Source organism: Halichoerus grypus, chromosome 7, assembly GCF_964656455.1.
Source record: "Halichoerus grypus chromosome 7, mHalGry1.hap1.1, whole genome shotgun sequence".
Lineage (NCBI taxonomy): Eukaryota > Metazoa > Chordata > Mammalia > Carnivora > Phocidae > Halichoerus > Halichoerus grypus.
The window spans coordinates 39,312,864-39,336,500 of NC_135718.1; the positions used below are offsets into that span (position 1 = coordinate 39,312,864).

General features: G+C 43.5%; 1 protein-coding gene and 1 pseudogene across 1 annotated transcript; both read right to left on the minus strand.

Annotated features, from left to right (window-relative positions):
- Positions 1 to 4,990: 4,990 nt before the first annotated feature.
- C7H10orf53 (chromosome 7 C10orf53 homolog) lies at positions 4,991 to 15,260 on the minus strand. Its single transcript, XM_036073340.1, has 3 exons — positions 15,164 to 15,260; positions 5,744 to 5,863; positions 4,991 to 5,055 (listed from the first exon to the last, which is right to left on the minus strand). The coding sequence occupies exons 1-3, from the start codon at positions 15,258 to 15,260 to the stop codon at positions 4,991 to 4,993; spliced, it is 282 nt and encodes a 93-aa protein (XP_035929233.1).
- Positions 15,261 to 19,223: 3,963 nt separating this feature from the next.
- Positions 19,224 to 21,420, minus strand: LOC118523663 (mitochondrial import inner membrane translocase subunit TIM14 pseudogene; annotated as a pseudogene).
- Between the last annotated feature and the right edge of the window lie 2,217 nt (positions 21,421 to 23,637).

Sequence of the window (23,637 nt, forward strand, 5' to 3'; positions counted from 1 at the left end):
ACATTCACGGAGTACCGGCCACAGGTGGCTTCCCAGCCCAACCCCCAGCCTGCCTCCGTGCTCCAGAGACCAGCTTCTCTCACACCCCAGGGGGATTTCCAAGCCCTCCTCATCTCTTTGGAATCTGGGAGGCCCAGAGGGAAGAAACATTCCATCTCACCTGTCTTCCTATTCCTGCCCAGCATTACTGAGGGAGGGCAATTCCATTCCCTTCACAGGGAACCCCACCTCTCCCTGTTGGGATGTGGTCTCTCCCTAACACCCCAGTCCCATGTTTGGCAGTTGGCTTATGTGCACTGGAATCAATAGACTCACATGTTAAAATGCAGATTCCTGGGACCCATCCCAGACTCATTAAATCAGAGCATAGGAGAACATCCGACACTGTAACATCAGTGCATTCCTTTAAGGAGTCAGGCGGTTTTGGTCCTAAATATTATATACTGGGGGCATGAGTAATACAGCCTGGACTCGATACTCCCGTGCGGAGCAGAGGCTGGGACTTACCATTCCTCTTAGGCTTCTGGGTCTCCACTCTTGACCTCTTCTGAACAGCCACTCAAACAGGAACATGTACTTTCAAAAAGGCCCATGATGATGCAGGCACCTATAGTCCAATACCTACCTCACTAAGAGAAGGAGCATTTCCCATCAGGAAATGGGATCCAGGGATTCAGCTCTGCCTACAGCTGGGCCCCCTTGTACCTGATCACAGAGAACAATAAGGCTCTTTAGGCACTCAGCTTCTCAAATGTCTTCATTTCAGAGATCTGCAAACAGTCTTTGCTTTTCATTTGCGTAATCAAATAGTAGGGTCAAGTGGTTTCACTAGGATGGGAGGGCCAGCCGTGGGCCTCATGGGAAGGGTGACCTCGTCACTTATGGGGATAATTACAGCCAGGCTGAAGGTGTAACCAGGAGGGGTTTCAGGCAACCAGGAAGAGATGATAATCCTGTTGGTGGGCCAGATATGGTATTTTCAGTTTTGCTTCTTGTGTTTTGGTTGGCACTGTGTTTTTCAAAAAATTGAGCCCACACTTTAAAACCAAAACTTTCAAATAAAAATCTAGATTTTCACTCTTCTAGGAAAACTCAGAGCGTCGATAACCCTCGGGCCTGCCGGCTCCCGCCACGGCAGCAGTTTGGCCCATGCGGCCATCCCAGCCCCTACTCCCCCCACAGCGTCCCTCATGCCGCCGGTGCCCAAGGTCGTCCTTCTGCTGTTAGCCCTCTTGTTTCTTTTCACCTGCTTAGTGCCACTCAGCCTTTGCTGACCCGACTGTGGCCTCCGGGCTGGGGGGTGACCTGTGACCCCCACGAAGGAGAATTCAGGACTCTCTTCCTTTCAGAACATGAGCTTACCGCCAGGACTGGAGCGCCTGGTCACACTGCTCTCCAAATAACCACAATCGACTTTTCCCCTCGAAATGTTCAAACTATCTGGGAAGAACATTTGTCTTTGCTTTATGCCAGCCACCTGGGCCAGCATTTGCTTGTCTTTCACCTGGATTTGGTCACCTGTGTATTTCTTCTGGAAGCATGGCACCCACAGGGTGTACACATGTCCCCCGAGATTTTCTCCCCCAAAGAGCAGGGGGCTTTGTGCATCAAATCCCAGTATTACTTTGGGATAGGTGTCCATGGGAGGAGCCTTTGCTAGCAAGGGTACGCAGAGTCCTTTGGGGCCCCCCTCCATACACCCACTGCTCAAATGTCCCGGCAGCTCACCTTGGGAACTGATTTTTCACACAGTTCTCTTAGATATGGACTTATCACATATTGTTTGTGAAGGTTTTAAGGGTGAAACCACCAAAAGAGCAGGTATAGCCAGTGAGGCCCCAGGCAGCAAGCCCAGGGAGACTCCTAAAAACTTCATTCTTTTTACATTTTAAAATAGAATAAACAGGCTTAGAGATTCCAAATTTCACTTAAAATAGCCCATAAGTTAGAGCTATGTTTCTAATTTTATTAAAAGACAGTAAAGACGTCTTCTACTAAAGAGACACTTTCTTTACACATTTTCATGTCACACACTGAAATTGATTTGGCATCTTAATAAACTTAAAATATGAGTTAATTAAGTGGCATTTTAAAAGCATTAAGAGGCACCTGAATGTCTAGCCTGTTGAAGCACAGAAGGGCTTTTGCCTTCAATCAGGAGCGAGCCATGTTTCCTGTTTCTTTGCAGGGAGACAGATGTTCAAAAAGACATAAGACAGAGGAGGATGAAGGAGGATTTGGGCACATTTCTTTAGACTGAAAAATTGATTACATTTCCAAAGAGAAAGCTCTGCTTAATCAATGACAGAGAACGGCTAGGTTATATGGACAGATGTCCTCTATGTCAAATTCTTGGTTTTTAAAAAAGATTTTTAATTAATTTATTTATTTGAGAGAGAGTGAGAAGAAGCAGGGAGGAGGAGCAGAGGGAGAGAGAGGAGCAGACTCCCTGCCGAGCAGGGAGCCCAATGCGGGGCTCGATCCCAGGCCCCAGAGATCATGACCTGAGCCCAAGGCAGACGCTTAACCGACTGAGCCACCCAGGGGTCGGATTTTATTTTAAATGTGTATTTGAAAAGCACCCTCAAGCCCAACACACACACACTCAACACACAAAGTAAAAATTCCACCACTGAAAACATTTACAATATGCAAGAAATGAAAGTCCTGCCGCCCCCTCCCCCCTCCCTCCAAGCATACCACCCAGAGGTAACCCTGTGACTTTTTCTGGTAATGCTGATTCATAACTCATTTAACTCTGATTGAAACTGGAGCACAGCATCCTGGGCACAGGCATCTCCCAGAAGCTTTGTGCACTCGAGTTTGTCTTAGAATCGTGTGCAATCTTGCCTTACCTGCCCTTCTGCTCTGGTCAGGGAGGGAAGGAGAGCAGGTTGGTGGGGTTGCAGCTCTGAAACCACAAATACAGGCTGGGATGGAGCGTGTCAGGGGAGGGTAAGGAGGCTGCCTGCTGGAGCTTTTGTTCAACACGGGGGCTGCAGAGCCCAAGGCGGGGGCAAAGTCCTTGGAGCCGAAGTTACTGCACTGAATGCAGATAGGAAATCTTGCAATTTTATTTCTTAGTAGAAAAAGTTATGGCAGTGAAAGTAGGAATCATTGTTCAAGGAAGAGGAAATTTCCTGATTCATGACAGAATGCTTAGACAAGGGACACCTGGGTGGCTCAGTTGGTTAAGCGTCTGCCTTTAGCTCAGGTCATGATCCCAGGGTCCTGGGATTGAGCCCCACATTGGTCTCCTTGCTCAGCGGGGAGCCTGCTTCTCCCTCTCCTGCCACTCCCACTGCTTGTGCTCTCTCTCTTTCTCTGACAAATAAATAAATAAAATCTTAAAAAAAAAAGAATGCTTAGACAAATGTTTTAATCACACAGGAAGAGGATCAACATAAAATGTTAAATTAAAAAATAGATACATAATTGGGTACATACAATGTGATCCTGAATGAGTGAAATCAATTTCTCTGTTTATCTATCTCTTAATGAATAATCAGACAGAAATCAAAGAAAACCAAATTGAAATATACCAAAACATTATCAAATTTGTACTTTATCCTCACCTATATTTTTCCATTTTACTGTAATGAAAATGTATTTCTCTTGGAGTAAAATGTTCATACGAAAGCAGAATGCTACCTCTATAATAACTTAAACTGGTTTTTGAGAAAGAGGGACTAAATCGAGGGTTACTAAAGACGTGTGAAAACCGGCACTAGACACCAGGAGGAAAGTTTTTTAGCCTCAGGTTCTCAGTGAGGATGATTAAATATTTCCAGAGTCCTAAGTGATGGTAATCTCTGAATGAAACCTGGGCTGAAAATTAAAATTACATCCCCCTTCTCCTCACATACGAGAGAGAACTTGTACAGTGGTTTCATCGCCTCCCAGATGGCCTTTGAAGTTCTGGGGTGCAGGGGGCTTGAGGACACCAGGAGGGATGGAAAGGGTGGCTCCCCAGGTACACGGAAACCACAGGGAGCAGGGTGGCTGCCTCCCTGGGGGGGTGTGTGCTCCGAGCCCTGAAAGCTCTTCTCTTTCACCAGGGCGCCCAGAGTCTTCTGTGAAGGAACCCTCTTTCTCCTATTTCTCCTCCAAGGTATGATGCCTTTTTACCATGACCTCACATTTAACGTCATCAGATCAATATCTGCATTTCTCTATAGAAGAACGTGTGCTACAGTTGGGTGTCTCGGACCTGAAAGTACAAAGAACATCATGTTGACATGGCTGATTTTTACACTGACCATAACTGAAATCCTTCCTTAACTCTGCAAGGCTGTGTTTTCCCCCAGACGAATAAGGAGCCGCATGACCCTTCTGCCCTGCGTTCTTCTGGGCCCTCTTCAGAGCGGCTCGTTGGACTGGCGAATGCAAAACAAGGCAGATAATTTTCTTGTTCTAAAGAATAACTGATGATTTGACTTTAGGTACGTGTATATGAACATTTAAAATACGATTGCACTGGGAGCAAGAAACCAACCTGTAGAGATAGCCGGGTTTCCAAATACTGACATTAACTTTTGGTTCAGATTTTCAAGGGCCCCCTATTCTCCCTCCCTGCTCCCCTTTCCACCCAATCTTTAATTTCACCTGTTCCTAGCTCTTTACTTACTATAGAATGGACTCTCAGATGCTTCTGGCAAACTCTGTGTTATTAGGATGGGATGACGCTTTGTTATTAGATTGCATTTTATTATTTCCTTCAGCTCAACGTGTACCTGATTGATATTGGAGGGCTCTCCCTGTGGATTGAGATTGAAAGATGCTGCAAATGATGTTTATTATTTGTGTGGGCCCTGCTTCCGTGCAGCCAGGTGAGAGACACTGTGCCGGGCAGGCTGAAGGGCAGGCTGAAGGACAGGCTGGCGTTACCTGCTAGAGCCTTCAAAACCTAGAGCTGCTTTTGTTTGCTGCATAGAAGGGCCAGAAGCAGCTGCTGTTCTGTTGACTTCAGATGCCTGTTTGGACGAGGAGATCAGTAGGCATTTAGGACGGCTATCCTGGCCTCTTCACACAGCGGGTCTAGTTTACCATCACCTCCTGGGGAAATAGGTATGATTTTCTTTTGGCTAGTTTTCTATACAATGTCATGTCATAGAAGACACGGCTTCCACTAGAGGTCAAGTCTCAAAGTACACTGGCACGTCAATTGTTAACTAGCCTTTAACAGAGTATGAGTGGATTGCACAAGCTTTTATTTCTGAGCAGAGTGTGGGAGGCGTGATGCCAGCCTGCCCGGCGGGAAGCTCTCCAGGGCCGAGAGATCCCTAGACCCTCACTAATAATTCCACGCACTGCCAGTGTAGCGACTCTCATTGTCTTAGCGAGCCTACGTAGAATAGTCAAATGGAACAAAAACTGTTTTGGAGGCAAACCGTAATAAAACACATGTGAAAAGAAAAAGAAAGAAAAAGAAAAACCCCAAACCTCTTACCCCTAAATTCCCATGATATCATTTGAAATCTAGGGCTAAAACTTCATTTTTCTTTCTGTCCCTCTTGTTTCCAGTGTCCTGGGAAGAAGTCCAGAGCATCAAGCACCTTAACTCTGTGTGATTTAGGATGTGCTCATGCATGTAACACAGAGAACAGGGTTTTGAGTAAGAATTTAAGACACAGAAAAAAACCCAACTTGAATGTGGGCGTAGCCCACTGGCCACTTCCACTTGAAATCGAGCGTGCTTCCGAGAAGGCAAAGTGCTGGTTGGGAGCAGTGCTGAAGGACTTACCAAACTCCAAGTCTTTGATGTTACAGTGGAAGACAATTTCTTCGTTCACCATGAGTTCTACCACATTCCAGTCTTCTATCTTCACTAGGATGACCTTGTGTCCATCTCTGGTCAACACAGCTGCAAAAGATGGAGACGGATGTGGGTAACATGGGGACAGGCTCTAGATTAACCTGATGTGCAGATGTCTTCATGGATGGTGGCAGCTGACTTGTTCTCCGGTCGCCCCTGGCTTAACTCAGCTGAGCTGGTGGGTACCTACCTGGCGCTGGCCCAGATGTGCCCTCATCTTTGCTGGCAAGTGCAGCCAGGGACCTGAGCAATTCAGGTTTTGGTTACAATTTGCCTCAGACCCATAGGATGTGTGAAAAATATGAGATGTCTCTAGGGAGAGTTTTTGAACTTTTATCATAGAGATGATACTCAGTGTTGGAAGGCATGTGGGGAATCCGGTGACTTCTTATCCCGCGGGTGGAAAAAGAAATCGGTCACCTTTCTGGAGGCAATTCGGCGGTACAGACCGAAAGCCTCAAAAGCCTCCAGAAAATGTAGAATTACAAAATGAACTAAACTCTGGCCCAGGAAATTGCACTTATAAGAAAGCCTCCTCAGGAAAAATAAGAAATTCAGGCAGACTTTTGTAACAAGATGTTCCTTTCTGCAGTATTACAATAGAAAATACTTTGAATAACCTACTGTCCTAATCAGAAGAGGATGGTCAAGCAAATGATGGTGGGTCCATATGATGAGGTTTTATTCAAACACTTCAAAAGATGTTTATGAATTTTTTAAATAGCAAGAAAAATATTTGTAACATAAGCAAGCAATCAGGGTGTATATATATAGTATCTATGAAAATATATCTTTAATACTAATTAAAATATGTATATGTAATAGGAAAAGAAAAGGAAACACTCAGTGGGTATATCTCTGTGGTAATAGCATGTGAAACCTCTTCCTCTTTATTCTTTCAGCATTTTCCAGATTTTCTATAATAATAAGAAACAAAATGCCTTTTTTTTTTTTTAAAGCTAATGAGCTAAACTTTGGAAGCTGCTTTTTGGTTCTCTAGAGATCAGCCACGGAAAAGTTTTAGATCTATCCTCTATTGTGGAAATCCAAAAATATATGCATTTAGGTGAAATGATGTGCATTGACCATCTTGGGGTTCTGTGTTCTCTAACACGTCTCTCCTCAGTTTTCTTAATGTGTCCACCACATAACATTGGTGGTAGAATCAGTGTGCTAAACCACCGTCTTGGATGGTCTTCATACATTGGTGAGAATTTTGGTTAAGATGGGAAGAGGAATCAGAGGAAGGTCATATTTTGTTTTGTTTTTTTAAAGTCTTAGAATTTCAATCAGTCTTATGTGCAGAAAAGCAGACAGTTATGTCGGTTAATTGCATTTAATTACAGAGACAATTGCTGTTTTAAAATGTTGGCGTGTCCACTTCTTCATCTTTCAATCAGTTCAAGAACATCCAGCCCCAACTGTGAACATTTTAATTGCGTGATTTTAATTTCACTTCTGGAAAGGAACTTCAGAGAGTAACTCAGTGAGGATCTCCATTAACAAGATAGCGCTCCTCAGGCACCCAGTGGTGGCCCTAATTGACCCTGCATCAGCTAACGCCTCTCTCTACGGAACACCCACCTCTTCTTCTCTGGCATATTTATGTTATTGTATCCTGTTTAAGTGTCCTGTCTTAAACATCTTTGGAGGAAGGCACTCAGCTTGGACCAATGCCTTGTTTAAATGAAGCGGTCCATGCAGTTTGGGATGGCCAGTGGATCTGGGGATCAGACACTCTCCCAGCAGCACCCCTCAGGAGTGGGGACGTGTCGCCCGAGAGGGAAAAGCTGCAGGTGAGTGGGTGGGAGGCAATTTGGCCTCCAGGACCTTGGCTTTGCTTTGTCAGAAGATGCTCCTGGGAAATGGACTTCAATTTGATAGGAAGAAATCAGGAACAAACCAGCTTCTCCATTCCCACCCCATCTCTGGAGACGAGGTGTTGCCTCTATCCTACTCACACACAACACCCACTCTGTAAGGCCTGGGGGTTCTGGAGAGGAGGAGGCACGGGTTCTGTTTGGCCCCCCGTGACTGCAGTGTGAGTGAGGATGGGCTCTGCAGGGGGAGCCCCGGAGAAGCTGTGCACCGCGCGGCCCGCCACGGCGCTTTCCTTTCGCACAGGGCAGGGCCCCGTCTGACTGAGTCTCATGGGGCACCTGGGTTTGGGGTTTGCTTTATGACAACAGCAGTCCTCCTTCATGGTCAAGTGTATCTAAGAAACAGGACTCGATGCACCAAATAACCTACCCTATGGAAGTCAGTGGTGCCAAATAATGTGAGTCTGCCTCATACCTGAGCCAACGAAGCCCGACCGGAAGAAATCCTCTTAAGAGACTATATCACCCTTCACTTCACCTTCTGTATGGTTCGCAAAGCATGGGCTCTCGGGGCCTTTAAGGGCACATGTCTCCCTCACTGACCATAAACCACCCCACCCCCAAACCCAGTGCCCGGTGTTAAAACAGCTTGTTAAATAAATGAGCTCAATGTAATGGTGCTGGCTACCTCCAATGACTCTTTTGGACACTGAGCGAACTAAGTCTGATTCTTATGAAAGCGATGAGCCACCTCAGAGTCCACATCCTATATTCATCCTCAGGACGCCTGTCCCCTTCTCATCTGTCCAGGCTGTGCTGAGCCCAGCTACAGGGTGGTCAGCGCGGGCTTAAGGGATCAAACTTGGAGAAGCACCAGAATTCCTGCGGCTCATCCAAATGCCACCTCTCTACATGGAGGCCCCATTTTTTCCTACGAGCTGCTATGGGGTTGTCTAGTCAAAGAAAGGTCAGATAAATAGACTCCATGCAACAAAGTCTTTCCAAAGGCAGTGGCTAAACTCCAGCATAAATCAACCAGAAGCTGTAAGGCCACCCACAGAATGCCTGCCTCTTTGAAGTGGCACCTCATTCTTCAAGGGGGATCTGGGTAAAATGAAGGGACACGGAAAAGCCTCCCTCTTCTCAGCACAGGCACCATCTGGGAGTGATTTAAACACAGCTAGCTCGGAAGTCACAGCAAACAGACAGGCAGGCATCTCCCCCTCCTCTGCTCGGCCCAGTTGCAGAGCTGATGACCATTAACATGTGCAGCTAATGCGGAGCTAGGGACGGGAGAACGGCACCGAGAGCATCTAAGTTAAATAAGGGTGGATCCTATCTTTCTGGGTCGGTTTCAATTCCTTTTCGTTCCTTTTAGCAGGTCATTTGGCAGACTTCATTCGGGACAGCAGACAAGGAGCTACGATGGCCAGGGAATTACTTTGGACTTGCTGTTAAGCATTAGATAGTTTAATTTCATCAATATTGAGGCCATAGTAGAGACATTTTTGCTGAACTATTATAATTTGTGGGTAATAAGGAATGAACAAACATTTTCAGATTCCTTAAGGCACGGTAAGTTCAGGAAAGATCAGGCATGTTTCCAAAGCCAGCAGGGCTTCGGGACGTGCTAAAGGGCTATGATTTTCAAAGAAACGTACAGAACTGAGATGCGGATTTTACAGAGGAGGACCTGCAAATACACCACTCTGTGCTTGGTGTGATGGACTCTAAAGTGGTGGAGGGAGTGGGGGACAGGGAGAGGCGCAGATCCTTGCTTTTGTTAGCATCCTGGCATTTGTCAGCAGCCCTCAGGAAATGCTGGCTGCTGACATTATATGAATTATCATTCAGGGATACACAAACTAACTTTAAAAATCAACCACCTGCTGGTAGCTTGCAATGCTCTTCTCCTTCAACCATAAAAATTCTCCCCTTGATCTTCTCAAGATACTCCTTCCCCTCCCCTACTGTGGGAAGAGCTGCTTATGCTCTTGGCTTCCTCATCTCTCCCTGCTTTTCCACCTCCTGCAGATGGAGGCTTCAGCCCACCTTCTCTTGACCCTGTGCTCTCAGAGGTGGGGAACCATTAGCACACTCAGTGGCTCACTCAGTGCTCCCCGCCCCTCTTAGCAGATCGACACTCGGACTTATCTCCTTTCTTACTTCTTTAAAATACTTTCTGGGGCACCTGGGTGGCTCCGTCTGTTAAGCGTCTGCCTTCAGCTCAGGTCATGATCTCAGGGTCTTGGGATCAAGTTCTGCATCGGGCTCCCTGCTCGGCGGGAAGCCTGCTTCTCCCTCTGCTGCTCCCCCCTCCCTTCGTGCTCACTCTCTCTCCCTCTCTCTCTCTCTCAAAAATAAATAAAATCTTAAATAGATAAATAAAGAAAGAAAGAAAAGAAAATACTTTTGCTGGTTAAAAAAAAACCCCAAACTATTTTGAACTCTAAAATTTTATCAGATTATAAATGTAATGCAGGCCCACGATTTTTTAAAAACCTTGAAATTATAGGACAAAAACTGTTAAATCACCATATTCATCCCTCTCCCCTTCTCTTTGTCATTTTCAATGGAAATGGGATCACAGTGTAGGTGGAATTCAGGAACACACCTTATTGCCTCACCGCTGTGTCGTGGTGATCCCGCCCTATCAATATACATGGATCTGCTGCACTGCATTTCATGGGATGGATGGACTACAATTTATTTAAGCCAGTCCTTTCTCTGGTTGTTCTCAATTCTTCACTATCAGCAACAACATTGCAGAAAACATTCCTGGGCATGCCTCTGTGTACATGTGCGAGTATATATATGAAAGATATGAAAGAGACTGAACAATGGAGTAGCTGGGTTCTACAGTACATGGTTAAATTTTAAGACATGGTCAAGTTGCCCTCTGAAGTTTCTGTGCCATCTTGCCTTCTCATTGCAAGTCTTTAAGAACACTTTTTCCTATGTCGTTCATCAGCCATGAATTCATCTTTTTCTAGAAATGACTCCTACTTAACAGTTTGGTGCCCATTAGCCATTTTCTTCTTGAAATCCTCATCTCACTGGTCTCCTTTGCTCTGGGTTCTTTCCTACCTCTGCGCCCGTCAGAGGGGCCACTGCTGTTCACACCTTTCCTTGCTTTCTCCCCAAGTCTCACCTCCTGTGGATCCAGTGTTCAGCTCCATTCACGTTTATTTTAACTCATGTTTATTGACCCTTTAGATGTACCTAGCACAGGGACGCCTGGATGGCTCATTTGGTTGAGCGTCTGACTCTTGGTTTCAGCTCAGGTCATGATCTCAGGGTCCTGGGTTTGAGCCCCACATCCGGCTCCCTGCTCAGTGGGGAGTCTGCTTCTCCCTCTCCCTCTCCTTTTCCCACTCCCCCTGCTTGTGCTCTCCCTCTCTCTCTCTGTCAAATAAATAAATAAAATCTTAAAAAAAAAAAAAGGAAGGAATGGAGATAGGGAAGAGGGGCAGAGGGAGGTGTTGACATTTTCGATGGGGAAGGTCAAGGAGTGCCTGTGGATGAAGGTGACTTTTGAGAAACACCCAGGGGCTGTGAGAGAGCGAAGAGTGAGGACCAGGCAGGGATCTGGAGAAAGAGCATTCCAGGTGGAGCAATGGCCAAGCCCCAAGGCCAAAGTGCACCAGGGGTGTTCAAAGGCCAGTGAGGAGGCCAGTGTGGCTGCAGTGGAGTGAGTGAGGGGAAGGGATGGGTAGTGGTGGGGGAAATGAGGTCAGGGAGGACACTAGGAGCCTGGAAGGCCACTGTAAGCCTTTGGCTTCTCCCTTGAGTGAGCTGGGAGCCCCCAGGATGTTCTTGGAGGCACAGGGTGTGCTCTGACTCAAGTTTAAAGACATCACCTGGCTTTGGTGCTGAGAACGGACTGCAGGGGACGAGGGTGGCCACGGGGAGCTCAGGGAAGAGGCCAGGGCACTAGTCCAGGCAGGGAATGATGGTGGTGGCTGTGATGAGTGTGAGGCAAAGAGAGGACAGAAAGATGCCTGTGACATGAACAGACATTTCTGCAAAGACGACATACAAATGGCCAACAGACACATGAAAAACTGCTCCACATCACTCGGCATCAGGGAAATACAAATCAAAACCTCAATGAGATACCACCTCACACCAGTCAGAATGGCTAAAACTAACAAGTCAGGGAATGACAGATGTTGGTGAGGATGTGGAGAAAAGGGAGCCCTCCTACACTGTTGGTCGGAATGCAAGCTGGTGCAGTCACTCTGGAAAACAGTATGGAGGTTCCTCAAAAAGTTAAAAATAGAGCTACCCTATGACCTAGCAACTGCACTACTAGGTATTTATCCAAAGGATACAAACATAGTGATCCGAAGGGGCATATGCATCCCAATGTTTATAGCAGCAATGTCCACAATAGCCAAACCCAGAAAGAGCCCAGATGTCCATTGACAGATGAATGGATAAAGAAGATGTGGTGTATATATACAATGGAATATTACTCAGCCATCAAAAAGAATGAACTCTTGTCATTTGCAACAACCTGGATGGAACTAGAGGGGATTATGCTAAGTGAAATAAGTCAGTCAGGAAAGACAAACACCATATGATTTCACTCATATGTGGAATTTAAAAAACAAAACAGATGAACATAGGGGAAGGGAAGGAAAAATAAAATAAGATGAAAACAGACAGGAAGACAAACCATAAGACTCTTAATTCTAGGAAACAAACTGAGGGTCGCTGGAAGGGAGGTGGGTGGGGGGATGGGGTAACTGGGTGATGGGCATTAAGGAGGGCACGTGATGTACTGAGCACTGGATGTTATATGCAACTGATGAATCACTAAATTCTACCTCTGAAACTAATAATACACTATATGTTAACTAAATTGAATTTAAATAAAAAATAAAAAAAGAAAGATGCCTGTGAGCTTTTTGGCCTGAGTAACTGAAAGACTGGAGCTGTGTGCACTGAGGTGAGGAGAATGCAGGAGGGGTTGGGGGGGGCTGGGTATTAAGAGGTCAGTTTAGAGACTTTGGACATATTAGCCTGAGATGCCTACCAACCATCCCAGTGACAATGAGAGGTCCTGAGTGGAGAGATAAGTTTGGGAGTCATTAGCAGATATTGTTATTTAAAGTCACAACTACTGGGGCACTTGGGTGGCTCGGTTGGTTGAGCATCTGCCTTCGGCTTGGGTTGTGATCCCGGGGTCCTGGCATCGAGCCCCGAGTCGGGCTCTAAGCAGGGAGCCGCTTCTCCCTCACCCACTCCCCCTGTTTGTGCTGTCTCACTCTCTGTCAAATAAATAAATAAATAAATAAAATCTTAAAAAAAAATAAAGTCACAACTACTTCTGACTCAAGTAGTCTTTAGTAGTCAGGTAGTTTTCTTTGTCTTTCCCCTGAACTTCAGAACTTAATTTCTAATCTCTTAATATTTCTTAATAATTTGTTTTCTCTCACTTCCCCTCCCCAAATCTCTTCTTTCAGAATTGGCCTCTTAAGGCACATCCTTAATCTCATTCTTTAGCTCAAGAAATGTTGCTGGCTCCCTGTTGTCAAGGGTAAAACAGGCCTGACTCTCTCGTTGCATAACATCCTCCAGCCTGACCCAGCTGCTTGCTGCTCCCCAGCATGCCCCACGCTGCTCCCTCCTCCCCTTCCTAGTAACCCCCCTGCCCTGAAGTAGTAAGACTAATGCTTGTTGAGCATTTACTATGTGCAGGAATGATATTCGTGACTGTGTGCATTTTCCCATTGGAATCTCACATCAGTGAGGTAGGAATCTGCTCCCATTTTACCAGTAGGTAAACTGAGGCTCAGAGAGGTAAAATAACTTGATCTTGACTTTAGCCACACAGCTACTAAATGGTGAAGATGAATTCAAAAGGAGATTGGTTGGACTTCAGAGTCCTTGTGCTTAATCTCTGCTCTACCAGCAGTGCCAAGAAAGCAAGTAGGAGACAAGTGACCAGAGGTGATCAGTTGAGTCAATGGGATTTGTGTGCAAACTATATGGGAAGTCCCCCTCCCCCCACCTCAATACTTGTAAATTGTGCGCTATAACAGATGCTTATTTATGCATTCTCCTTTACTATAATTCTTGGTATGGAAATGATCTAGTTGAACTCTATACAGTCATGCAGATTATGGCAGCAGCAAGAAACATAATTAAAAAGGGTCTGCAGACAGCGGCAAAATGGTGGAGTAGGCACTCCAAACTCCCGTTTCTCCACAGAGAAGTTAAAAAAAACCACCAGAAACTGTGAGAACCCACTTTGTCAGAACTCTGGAAAATAGTCAAAGTTGGCAAAAGAGTAAATGCTGAGTCAAGACAAAGGCAACTTGAAAGTGGTAAGAAAGCTTTGTGACCTCTTAACTTGCCCTTGCCCCACCTCCTCCCCGGCTTGCTGGCAGCCTTGAAGATGGCAGCCCCTGTCCCCTGTGTGGGCCCTGGTTCCTGAGTCTAGAGGGAGCAGAGCACACCTTGTTTGCAAATTCCTGTGTTTGTCTCTGCTGCCCTGTCTGGGGGCTACCTCAAGGACTGGCACGAGGCCCTTGTCTCTGTTTCACCTGATGCAGAATGCACACAGGGTGGAAAAGCCGTGGGCAGCACGCGGGCAAATGAAAAATACATAGCTGTCTGGGCAAAAGACTGTTGAGACATACAACGAACCTCATGAAGCCTGAGAGAGAAAGCTGGCGAGAAGGTTTCGTTGGGACATTAGAGCATTTTAAAGCACTGAAGACTCAGTCCTGGGCTCTCTTCTCTTTCTGTATGTCGTCCCCAAGTCCATGACTCAGACCTTTCTATCTCTAGCTCAGACTTTTTCTCTGAACTCCAGAACTGCCGAGCTAACTCAGTACCTCCATCTATGTAGCCGAAAACACATGGAGTTTAAGATGGCCGAAAAGGAACATGGTCCTCCAAATTCCGGTCCCTCTGTCTGGCATGCTTTTTCTTCTCTTTACCTAGTTATTTTCTCCTTGCTCTTTAAAACTCAACTCAAGTAAAATTCTAGTGAATAAACCTTTCCAGATCTCCCGCTCTCCCCTCCAATTATGGCCAGTGGCGGGTCCCACTATGCTTATGTTCCTCTGTTGGAGGCCCAGGCACAACTGTCAACTAGTAGTCGGCAATGAGAAGGTCACTTGAAGGACACCTATCTTTGTTCCCCAGTGTGTCTCCAGTACCTGGAAGAGTGTCCAACACACATTAGGTGCTCAGGAAAAGTTTGTTGCCTGATTGAATGCTGAAGGTATAGACTCTCCACCATTTTCCAGCCATATGACCTTGGAAAAGTCACTTAATGTTCTTGATCTTCAGTTTTCCAATGCCTAAAGCAGGGTATGTAATCCCTCCTATCCAAATAACTTGTGTAAATTGCCTGGTCCCCCGTGGGAAGATTTTCTGGAGGTTACGGACTTGGTCAGGGTCTGAGGAAGGAAGGAGGTAGAGGCAGAGAGCACAGCCTGCACTGGTGTTCAGAGGCTGGGGTGCACCTGGGCACATGGAGTTGAGTGGCCTCCGACGCTCGGCTGCCCACCTTGCAGGCCCTCTAGGCGGAAGGTGCGGTACTCCACAGACAGGCCGACTGCACTGTATGGCCCGTAGCGAACGATGACCACCGCGTCCTTCGGCATGGCCGGCCGCTAGCACCGGCTAAAGCGCAACACACACTGCTAGGCAACAGCTCTGCAGGCCCTTGGGAGTGGGTGTGGCCACGTGGGGGTGGGCGGGGCCAGGGCGGGTAGGGGTGGGACCTGAGGGCCCTTGCCCCATGTCCCATGCTGGGTACCTGCGTGGGAGCCCGGGATGAGGAACGTCCCTTTCTGGATATCTGCACCACCACCTCTGGGGTATAAGAAAGGTGTGGTGGTAGTCAGAGGCGACTTGCCTTCTCACCCTGACTGCCAGGTAAACGGGGGATTTCTGCTGGTGTGGCAAGTGTTAATGATAAATAACAGTAGCCAATATTTATAGCCGGTTACAGAAAGTACGTGTCAGGTGACTTGCTAAGCACTTTCCATATATTATCTCATTTAATCATTTTACCATCCTTATGAAGTAGGTTGTATTTTCTAATTTTGTATTTACAAAACTGAGGTTCAGAAGGGGCCAAGTAACCTTCCCAGGCAAGCCAGGGGTGGAGGAGGCTGGAAACCCTTGTAAGGTGCCTGTCTATAGTTTTCTTTTTATTTATCTTGCCTGGGATTTGTTGAGATACTTGAAACTGAATTTAAGTCCTTCATCTGTTTTTGGAAAAATGTGGGTCATTATCTCTTCTCATATTGCTTCTGGTTCCACTTTCTCACCTTTCAGGGACTTCAGTTAAATATATGTTATACCTGCTGATCATATTCTTTACATCTCTTTTCTTCTGTGTTTTTCTCTTTTCATTCTTCTTTTGGATTATATGTATATATGTGTTCATACATCATTCATTTTTACTGATAATCCAGTTTGCTAATTTTCTCTGTAGCCATGTCTTAACTGCTATTAAAGTCATCAATATGGTTGTTTTTTTTCAGTTATTTATTTCTTTAATTCTAGAATTTTAGTTTGATCCTTTTTCAAATCTGCTGTGCCACTTTTCCAGTTCTCAGTTTCTTGCCAAGTTTTTTAGGTTTGAGGTTATCTTCTTGATCATAGTAAAGATACTTATTTTGTAGTCTGTGTTTGAGAATTCCACTATCTGGAGACCCCGCGTGTCTGTTTCTGTTGTAATTTCTGCTGGTGTCTGCTTATTTTGTCTAGAGTTCTTGGTTTACTTTAATTGTGTACTGGATATTTTTTAGAAAAATTATTTGTAGGAAAAATTTGAGGCCAAGGGTGAAGTTATCTTCCTCTATAGAGGTGGTAGTCAGTTATTTTTTGTTTTTTTGTTTTTTCACTGCTTGCCGGTTCCTGGTAACACCAGCAACCCAAGATCATCTTCATACAATTTCAGGCTTGAGATTATCTGAGCCATCCAGATGGCTTGAAACTGGGCTGCAGGCCATGTGGAGGTTGGTTCATTTATATTTTATCCTCATTCCTGCCCCAAAGAGGGTGGTAGCTTGCCAGGATTCCCCCTGGGCAGTGTTGGACTCCAACTTTTGTATGCCTAACTGCAAAGACTCAAAAATTGCATCTCATCTTCTAGGTTGCCTAGTCAAGATCACTAAATAGCCCCAGAGTAAAAGCATCTCCAGTGCTATGCTGATCTTGATCTAGTAAGCTCTTTTATGATTTTAAGAAGATTTTAAAAAATATATATGCCAGGGGCACCGGGGTGGCTCAGTTGGTTGAGCATCTGCTTCTTGGTTTCAGCTCAGGTCATGATCTCAGGGTCGTGGCATTGAGCCTCATGTTGGGCTCCACGCTCAGTGAGGAGTCTGCTTGAGATTCTCTCCTTCCCTCTCCATCTGCCTCTTCCCCTGCTCCCTCTCTCTCTCTCAAATAAATAAATAAATAAACAAATAAATCTTTAAAAAATATACATATATGCCAGATTTTTAAAGATGCCTTCTGTAGGAAGCTTCATCTGAATTAACTAGTCTACTATTATCAGAGGCAGAAGATTCCCTGTTGAGAGTTTTGCTGGAGTTACGTTGAATCTAGAGATCAATTTGGGGAAAATTAACATCTTTCTAAGGCCTTCATATTCATTAGCTTGAAATACCTCTCCTTTATTTAGATCTTCTTTCAATACATTGATATCTGTATTATAATTATAATGTAATTATCTGTATATAGATCTTATGTCTTTTGTTAGATTTATTGCTAGGTTCTATTATAAATCACATATTTTGTATTGTGATTTTATTGTTTGTTACTGGTGTATAAAATAAAATTGACTTTTATATTTTGATTTTATATAAGCAACCTTGATCTTTTTAATTGATTTGTTAATTTATTTACAGATTCTTTTGGATTTTCTATATGGACAATCACAAGCAATTGATTGTGATCATCTGCAAATGATGATAGCTTTTTTCTTTTATTAAGCCTTTCTTTCTTTTTCTTCTTATTTTATTGCACAAACTAGAACCTCTAGTGGAATGATGAATAGAAGTGGAAATAGTGCATATCCTCTCTTTATTCTACATTTCCCTTTTTAGGATGATGTATATTGTATGTTTTATGTAGATGTTCTATGTCAAGCTAATTTCTTTTCTACTTCCTTTTACAATGGGTTTTAAAAAAATTATGAATGCCTGTTGAATTTTACTGAATGCATTTTAATGATCTATTAGAGTGGTCCTATATTTTTATTCTTTAAGCTATTCATGAGTAAATAACATTTAGCTATTTTCTTTTTTTTTTAAGTTTTTATTTTAATTTCAGTTGCTTAACATACAGTGTCATATTAGTTTCAGGTATACAATATAGTGGTTCAACACTTCCATACATCACCCGGTGTTCATCATCTAATATTAAACTACCTTGCATTCTTGGATAAACCTGAGTGGGTCATGGGTGTATTATCTTTTTTATATACTGCTAGAATTTGTTTGCTACTGTTTCATTTAGGATTTCTAGATATTTATGCATGAAGAAAATGGACCTTTAGTCTTTCGTTATTGGATATCCAAGTCTGGTTTGGATATTAAAGTTATACTACCTTCAAAGAATAATAAATAAGGGAGTATATAAAAAGAGGGAATATCCCCTTATTGATTTTATATACAATTGAAAGACCACTTTGAATGTTTGCTAGGACATGTCTCCAGTATTTTACGTCCTCCTCCCTACTTTCTTTTCTAAGTGGGAAGATTTTAAATTACTGTCTCAGTTCATTTAAGATTTATAAGGTTGTCCAGAAATTTTATTTATTCTTTCATTAGTTTTAGAAAGTTATATTTTCCTAGAATTTTTATCTAAGTTTTCAACTTTACTGGCATAAAGTAGTTGATGTATTTTCTGGTTATCGTTATGGTATCTACTGTAGCCGTAGCAACCTTTTATTCATTATATTATTTATTTCTGAATTTCTCTTTTTTTTTATTGGTTTTACCAGAGACTTGTCTATTTTGTTATTCTTTTCAAAGAACCAACTTTAAAAAATATTTATCACATTATATTTTAATTATGAGTTTATCAGTATCCCATTAGATTGGGGGCTCCTTGAAAGCCAGAGACTGTTGCATTCATTTTGCCGTGAAGTATGTAACAAATTATTTGCTAAAAGAATAATGAACAATATTTCTATTCAAATCGTATGTATTTATCCATAATTTCTGAGTGTTAAATCTCCAAATATTCTATAAGCTGATTTAAAATACTTAAATTCGAGGGGCGCCTGGGTGGCTCACTCGTTAAGCGTCTGCCTTCCGCTCGGGTTGTGATCCTGGTGTCCTGGGATGGAGCCCTGCATTGGGCTCCCTGCTCGGCGGGAGGCCTGCTTCTCCCTCTCCTACTCTCCCTGCTTGTGTTCCCTCTCTCTCGCTGTCTCTCTCTGTCAAATAAATAAAATCTTTAAAAAAAAATACTCAAATTCGGGCGCCTGGGTGGCTCAGTCTTTAAGCATCTGCCTTCGGCTCAGGTCATGATCCTGGAGTCCTGGGATCGAGCCCCGCCTCAGGTTCCCTGCTCTGCAGGAAACCTGCTTCTCCCTCTCCCTCTGACCCTCCTCCTTGCTTGTGTTCCTTCTCTCGCTGTGTCTCTTTCTGTCAAATAAATAAAATCTTAAAAAAAAAAACAACAAACGATGTTCTAAAAATAAATAAATAAATAAAATACTCAAATTCAAAGAAGAAACTTATACCAAAGCTTTGTTTAAGCCTGTGTTAAATCATCTTTAACATTTGTAGCTTTGAGGCAGTCTATTATAAAAAGCTGGCACTCGTATACCTAAACTAAGAAGAACTTAAAATTCATCACACACTTACTTCAATTTTTAGCTTGACCTTCTTGTAAATCTTTAGCTTCATTGATTTGGGCTGCTATATAAGGAGATCCTCCCTTGTCTGGGTGATTTAAAAGCATAATTCATCAGTGAACATCTCCTATTTTTCCTTTATTGGCAGTAGGACTTACGCCTACTATTTTTTTTAATTTTTTTTAAAGATTTTATTTATTTATTTGACAGACAGAGAGATAGAGAGAGAGATCACAAGAAGGCAGAGTGGCAGGCAGAGGCAGAAGGAGAAGCAGGTTCCCCACTGAGCAAGGAGCCCGATGTGGGACTCGATTCCAGGACCCTGGGATCATGACCTAAGCCAAAGGCAGACCCTTACCCGACTGGTCACCCAGGCATAACTAGCTTACGCCTAGTATTAATGCTGCTTCTCATTTTGTCATTTTGGGTTCAAACACATCTCTATTATAGCCACCACTGGAGGCAGATTTGGGTAGATTTTGAAAAACTAGTTTTACTTGAGGCTCCATATGTTTCACGGCTTGCCAGACATAATGGTCTCAAATCCTACAGCAGCAATGGTCAGTCCAACGGTTACCACTGTACTGGCCCTGACTCTGGCTCGGCTCCCCAGCCTCCACCGAGTGTGTGGTCAAAGAACCCACTTTTCCTTTGGTTAGCTTCTCAGTTACTTTTTGTTTTCTCCTTCATTAATAGTTGTCTTACCTTTGTTACTTTCTTTGAGTTTACTGTTCCTTCTATTTTCCTTGAGTTTACTGTCTGACTCTTTTTCTTACTTTGTAATTTACACGTAGCTCATCAATTTTCAGTCTTGCTTCTTTTCTGATGTAAGTATTTTAAGGTAAAAATTTTCCTCAAAGCATCAGTTTTGCTGTATCCCGGAGGTTTTGATATACGGTATCTTTATTATCATTTTGATCGAAGTATTTCTAAATTTCCATTATTATTTCTTCTTTGACCCAAGAATTTTAGAATAACATATTTCTTTGATTCTGGAATATTCCTAATGATTTCCTCTTTGAATAGTGCTTTCCCCCATTCTCTCTAATCTCTTCTTCCTGAACTTCTACATGTATCTTCCCTGTATTTTTATTTCTTTATAATGTTAAACAGACCGATTTTACAGCTTCTCTCTGACTCATCTATTCTCTCCGGTCTTTGTGTTACTGATTCTCCTGTTTGTTTTATCTGCTGCTTTCCCTCCTGTGCTCCAGTGAGCCATTTGTATTTTCTGACTGTGAGCTCATCTTTAATAGAGTGTTTTCTCTGTCTGGATGTTTGGTGTTTCCAGGGTTGTGGAAAGTGGTGGTTTGGGATTTGATTCTGCTGTGGCCCTTTGGATCTTACTGACCCAGGAAATAAAAAAAAAAAAATTATTGGCTTAGAATTCTTGCTTTACAAATAAGTTGTATAAACTCAGACTGCACATCTACAAATGGCACAAATTTTTTTTCTCTTGATTTGGTTTTTTTTTTTATTATGTTATGCTAATCACCATACATTACATCATTAGTTTTTGAGGTAGTGTTCCATGATTCATTGTTTGTGCATAACACCCAGTGCTCCATGCAGAACGTGCCCTCTTTAATACCCATCAAGGCTAACCCATCCCCCCTCCCCCCTCCCCTCTAGAACCCTCAGTCTGTTTCTCAGTGTCCATAGTCTCTCATGGTTCATCTCCCCTCCAATCCCCCCCTTCATTCTTTCCTTCCTGCTATCTTCTTCTTCTTCTTCTTCTTTTTTTTTTTTTAACATATAATGTATTATACAAATGGCACAAATTTATAAATTTGTTCCTCAATGCTCCCCTGGGCTGATGGGAAGAGTTTTTCTAGTTTTTTGTTTTTTTTTTTTTTTTTTAAGGATTGGGACACCTCTATGAGGTTCTGGTTTTGTGCAGAGTTTAGCTCCATCTCCCACCTTGCAGGGGCTGAGGTCATGTTCTCTCAACTTGCAGGGGTGGTAAATCCTGCTGTCAGCCACTGGAGTTGTGTCTGGTCTGACACAACTTTAGCTCCTGCTCACTGCTCTGTTTTGGACATTCTTCTTTTTTCTGTAATGTGAAGATTTATTTTCTTTCTTTTGAACTTGATTATATAGTTTAAAAAATTTTCTCTTTGTGCATATGTTTTTATAGGTGGAGGGGACCCTTCTGCATCCGTTCAGTCTCCCATTTTGCTGCTCCTTAATATAAGAAATAGAGATCAAGGACAGAACTCTGGGTGTCCAATGACATATGAGGGACAGAAATAGGAAGTGAAATCCCACAAGGAGATGGAAGAAACAGTAGGAATAGAACAAGGAGAGAGCTGGTCTTTAGGAAACAGGGAGAACAGCTTTTAGAAAGGTCCTCTTATGTGATGTGAGGCCAGCTTTTCCCAGGGATGGCTTATTGTTCATCCCGCAGACTCGAGAGGCCTCTTTGGAAGGAAAACTCAGAGAAATATAAAAGGAGGGAGATCGGCTGAATTTATAAAGGGAATGCAAGGCACTGGTTCTCCCCCCACTACCAAGGAGAACTGCTTAGGATTAATTTGGGAACTTCTGGATGTTTGTGTGGGAGGGACTCTTCTCTGGGAGGGACTCTTCTCCACCTTTTTGGCTAAATGTGCCAACATCCACCCCACAGGACTTCCAGAGACAACTAGGAGGGGTTGCATTATTTTGTATGTTGGGGGCTGGCTTACCTGTTTGTACCCTTCTCTGTCTATTGTCTTCATTTTGTTATTTTAGGGCCACGTGTGATATACGTGATAAATAAGAGTAAACCCGCATTACTTGGATCTTGTTCCTTCCTAACTCCACCATTCCTCCTGGAATATTCTTAGCCATTATCTTTTTGGATAATGCCTCTTCTGCATCCCAGTGACACAAATTCATACACTTTAAGGTTCCTTTTAGGCTCTGATTGGAAAGCATTTGGGCTTCCATTTGGAGGAACCTCGGTTCCGGTTCTATGGATTTTTATGGCTGCAGAGGGAGTCTTGCAGCTGGAATGTATCTTTGGACTGTGTGGAGTGAAGCAGCCTGTGTGCAGGGACCTGAGTCTGCAGTAAGATGCTTTGACATCACTTTCTAAGTTTTCAAACAAGGATCATCTATGTCAGCTCACCACAACCCTGGAAGTGGGTGGTGCTGATATCAACATCCTCATTTTACAGATGAAGAAATAGGGCTAGAGAGGTGAAGTTAGAGATCCCCAAAGTTAGAGACAGAACTGGATTTATTGTCCAGACAGCCCATCTCTGAGCCTGGTGCTTTTCCCTCCGCTCCATTCTCTCTATGCATGTTTGTGCAGGCCGACCTGATCACAAACAGCCTGTGAAGCCTCTCTGCCCCTCACCCTTTCCCCATGCCACACACGAGGAGAGACTAAATTCCTTCCTCCCTTTCCCTCCTGTCCCCTGTATCTTTCAGACATCCACCATTGCTGCCGACAGACCTCAGACAATGCCAAACGAATCGTTGGCCCGGTTCACAGAACTTATAACAAAATCTGTATACCATTTCTATTTAGAAACAATGGCTACCACCATCTTTCTTGGCATTACTTTTTATTGAATACGGACTTACGGTCTTTAGATATTTTGAATATAGTGCTTTCGATATACAGTTCTTTAGTCATACATATATTTCTTTAAAGCACAAAACTATAACTTAAAATTGGAAGGCTATAAATACACATGTATATATTGCCATAAATCTAGAACAATTTTATAAAAATAGAACTCAAATGTCAACTTTATATATTTTGGCAACTTAGCAGTATTGTAAGGTGGCCAAAAGCATGTTTATTATGCATCACTGCCCCAAAGTGACTGTCTCCAGGTTTCATTTTCCATCTCTTTGGGAACACTTGGAACAGTCTCCATTACCAGGATCCCCCCCGAGATGCTCATGGCCATGGCTCAGCATTGCCTTTGCATAAAGACTCAGTGCATCCACCTGTTCTTGGAGGGGGAAGACCAGCTTCCAGATTCTTCCTCAGAAAGAGGAGGTGTTCCCTCCTGCCAAATGCACACAATCCTACACTTCTTGAAGCCCTCACAGTGTATGGTTGATATCTGAATATACAGAGTCAATTTCCTTTCCCCTATGCTCAGAGAATGATACATGTGAGTTTGGTTCTTTCAAATCAGTGTAAAAATTTCAAAACA

Excerpts from the sequence above, each read along its gene's own strand:
- C7H10orf53 (XM_036073340.1), bottom strand. The coding sequence starts at position 15,260 with ATGCCGAAGGACGCGGTGGTCATCGTTCGCTACGGGCCATACAGTGCA. Across the intron at positions 5,864-15,163 it reads CCGCCTAGAGGGCCTGCAAG|CTGTGTTGACCAGAGATGGA; the intron begins GTGGGCAGCCGA and ends CATCTTTTGCAG. Across the intron at positions 5,056-5,743 it reads CATCAAAGACTTGGAGTTTG|GAGGTGATGGTAAACTAGAC; the intron begins GTAAGTCCTTCA and ends CTATTTCCCCAG.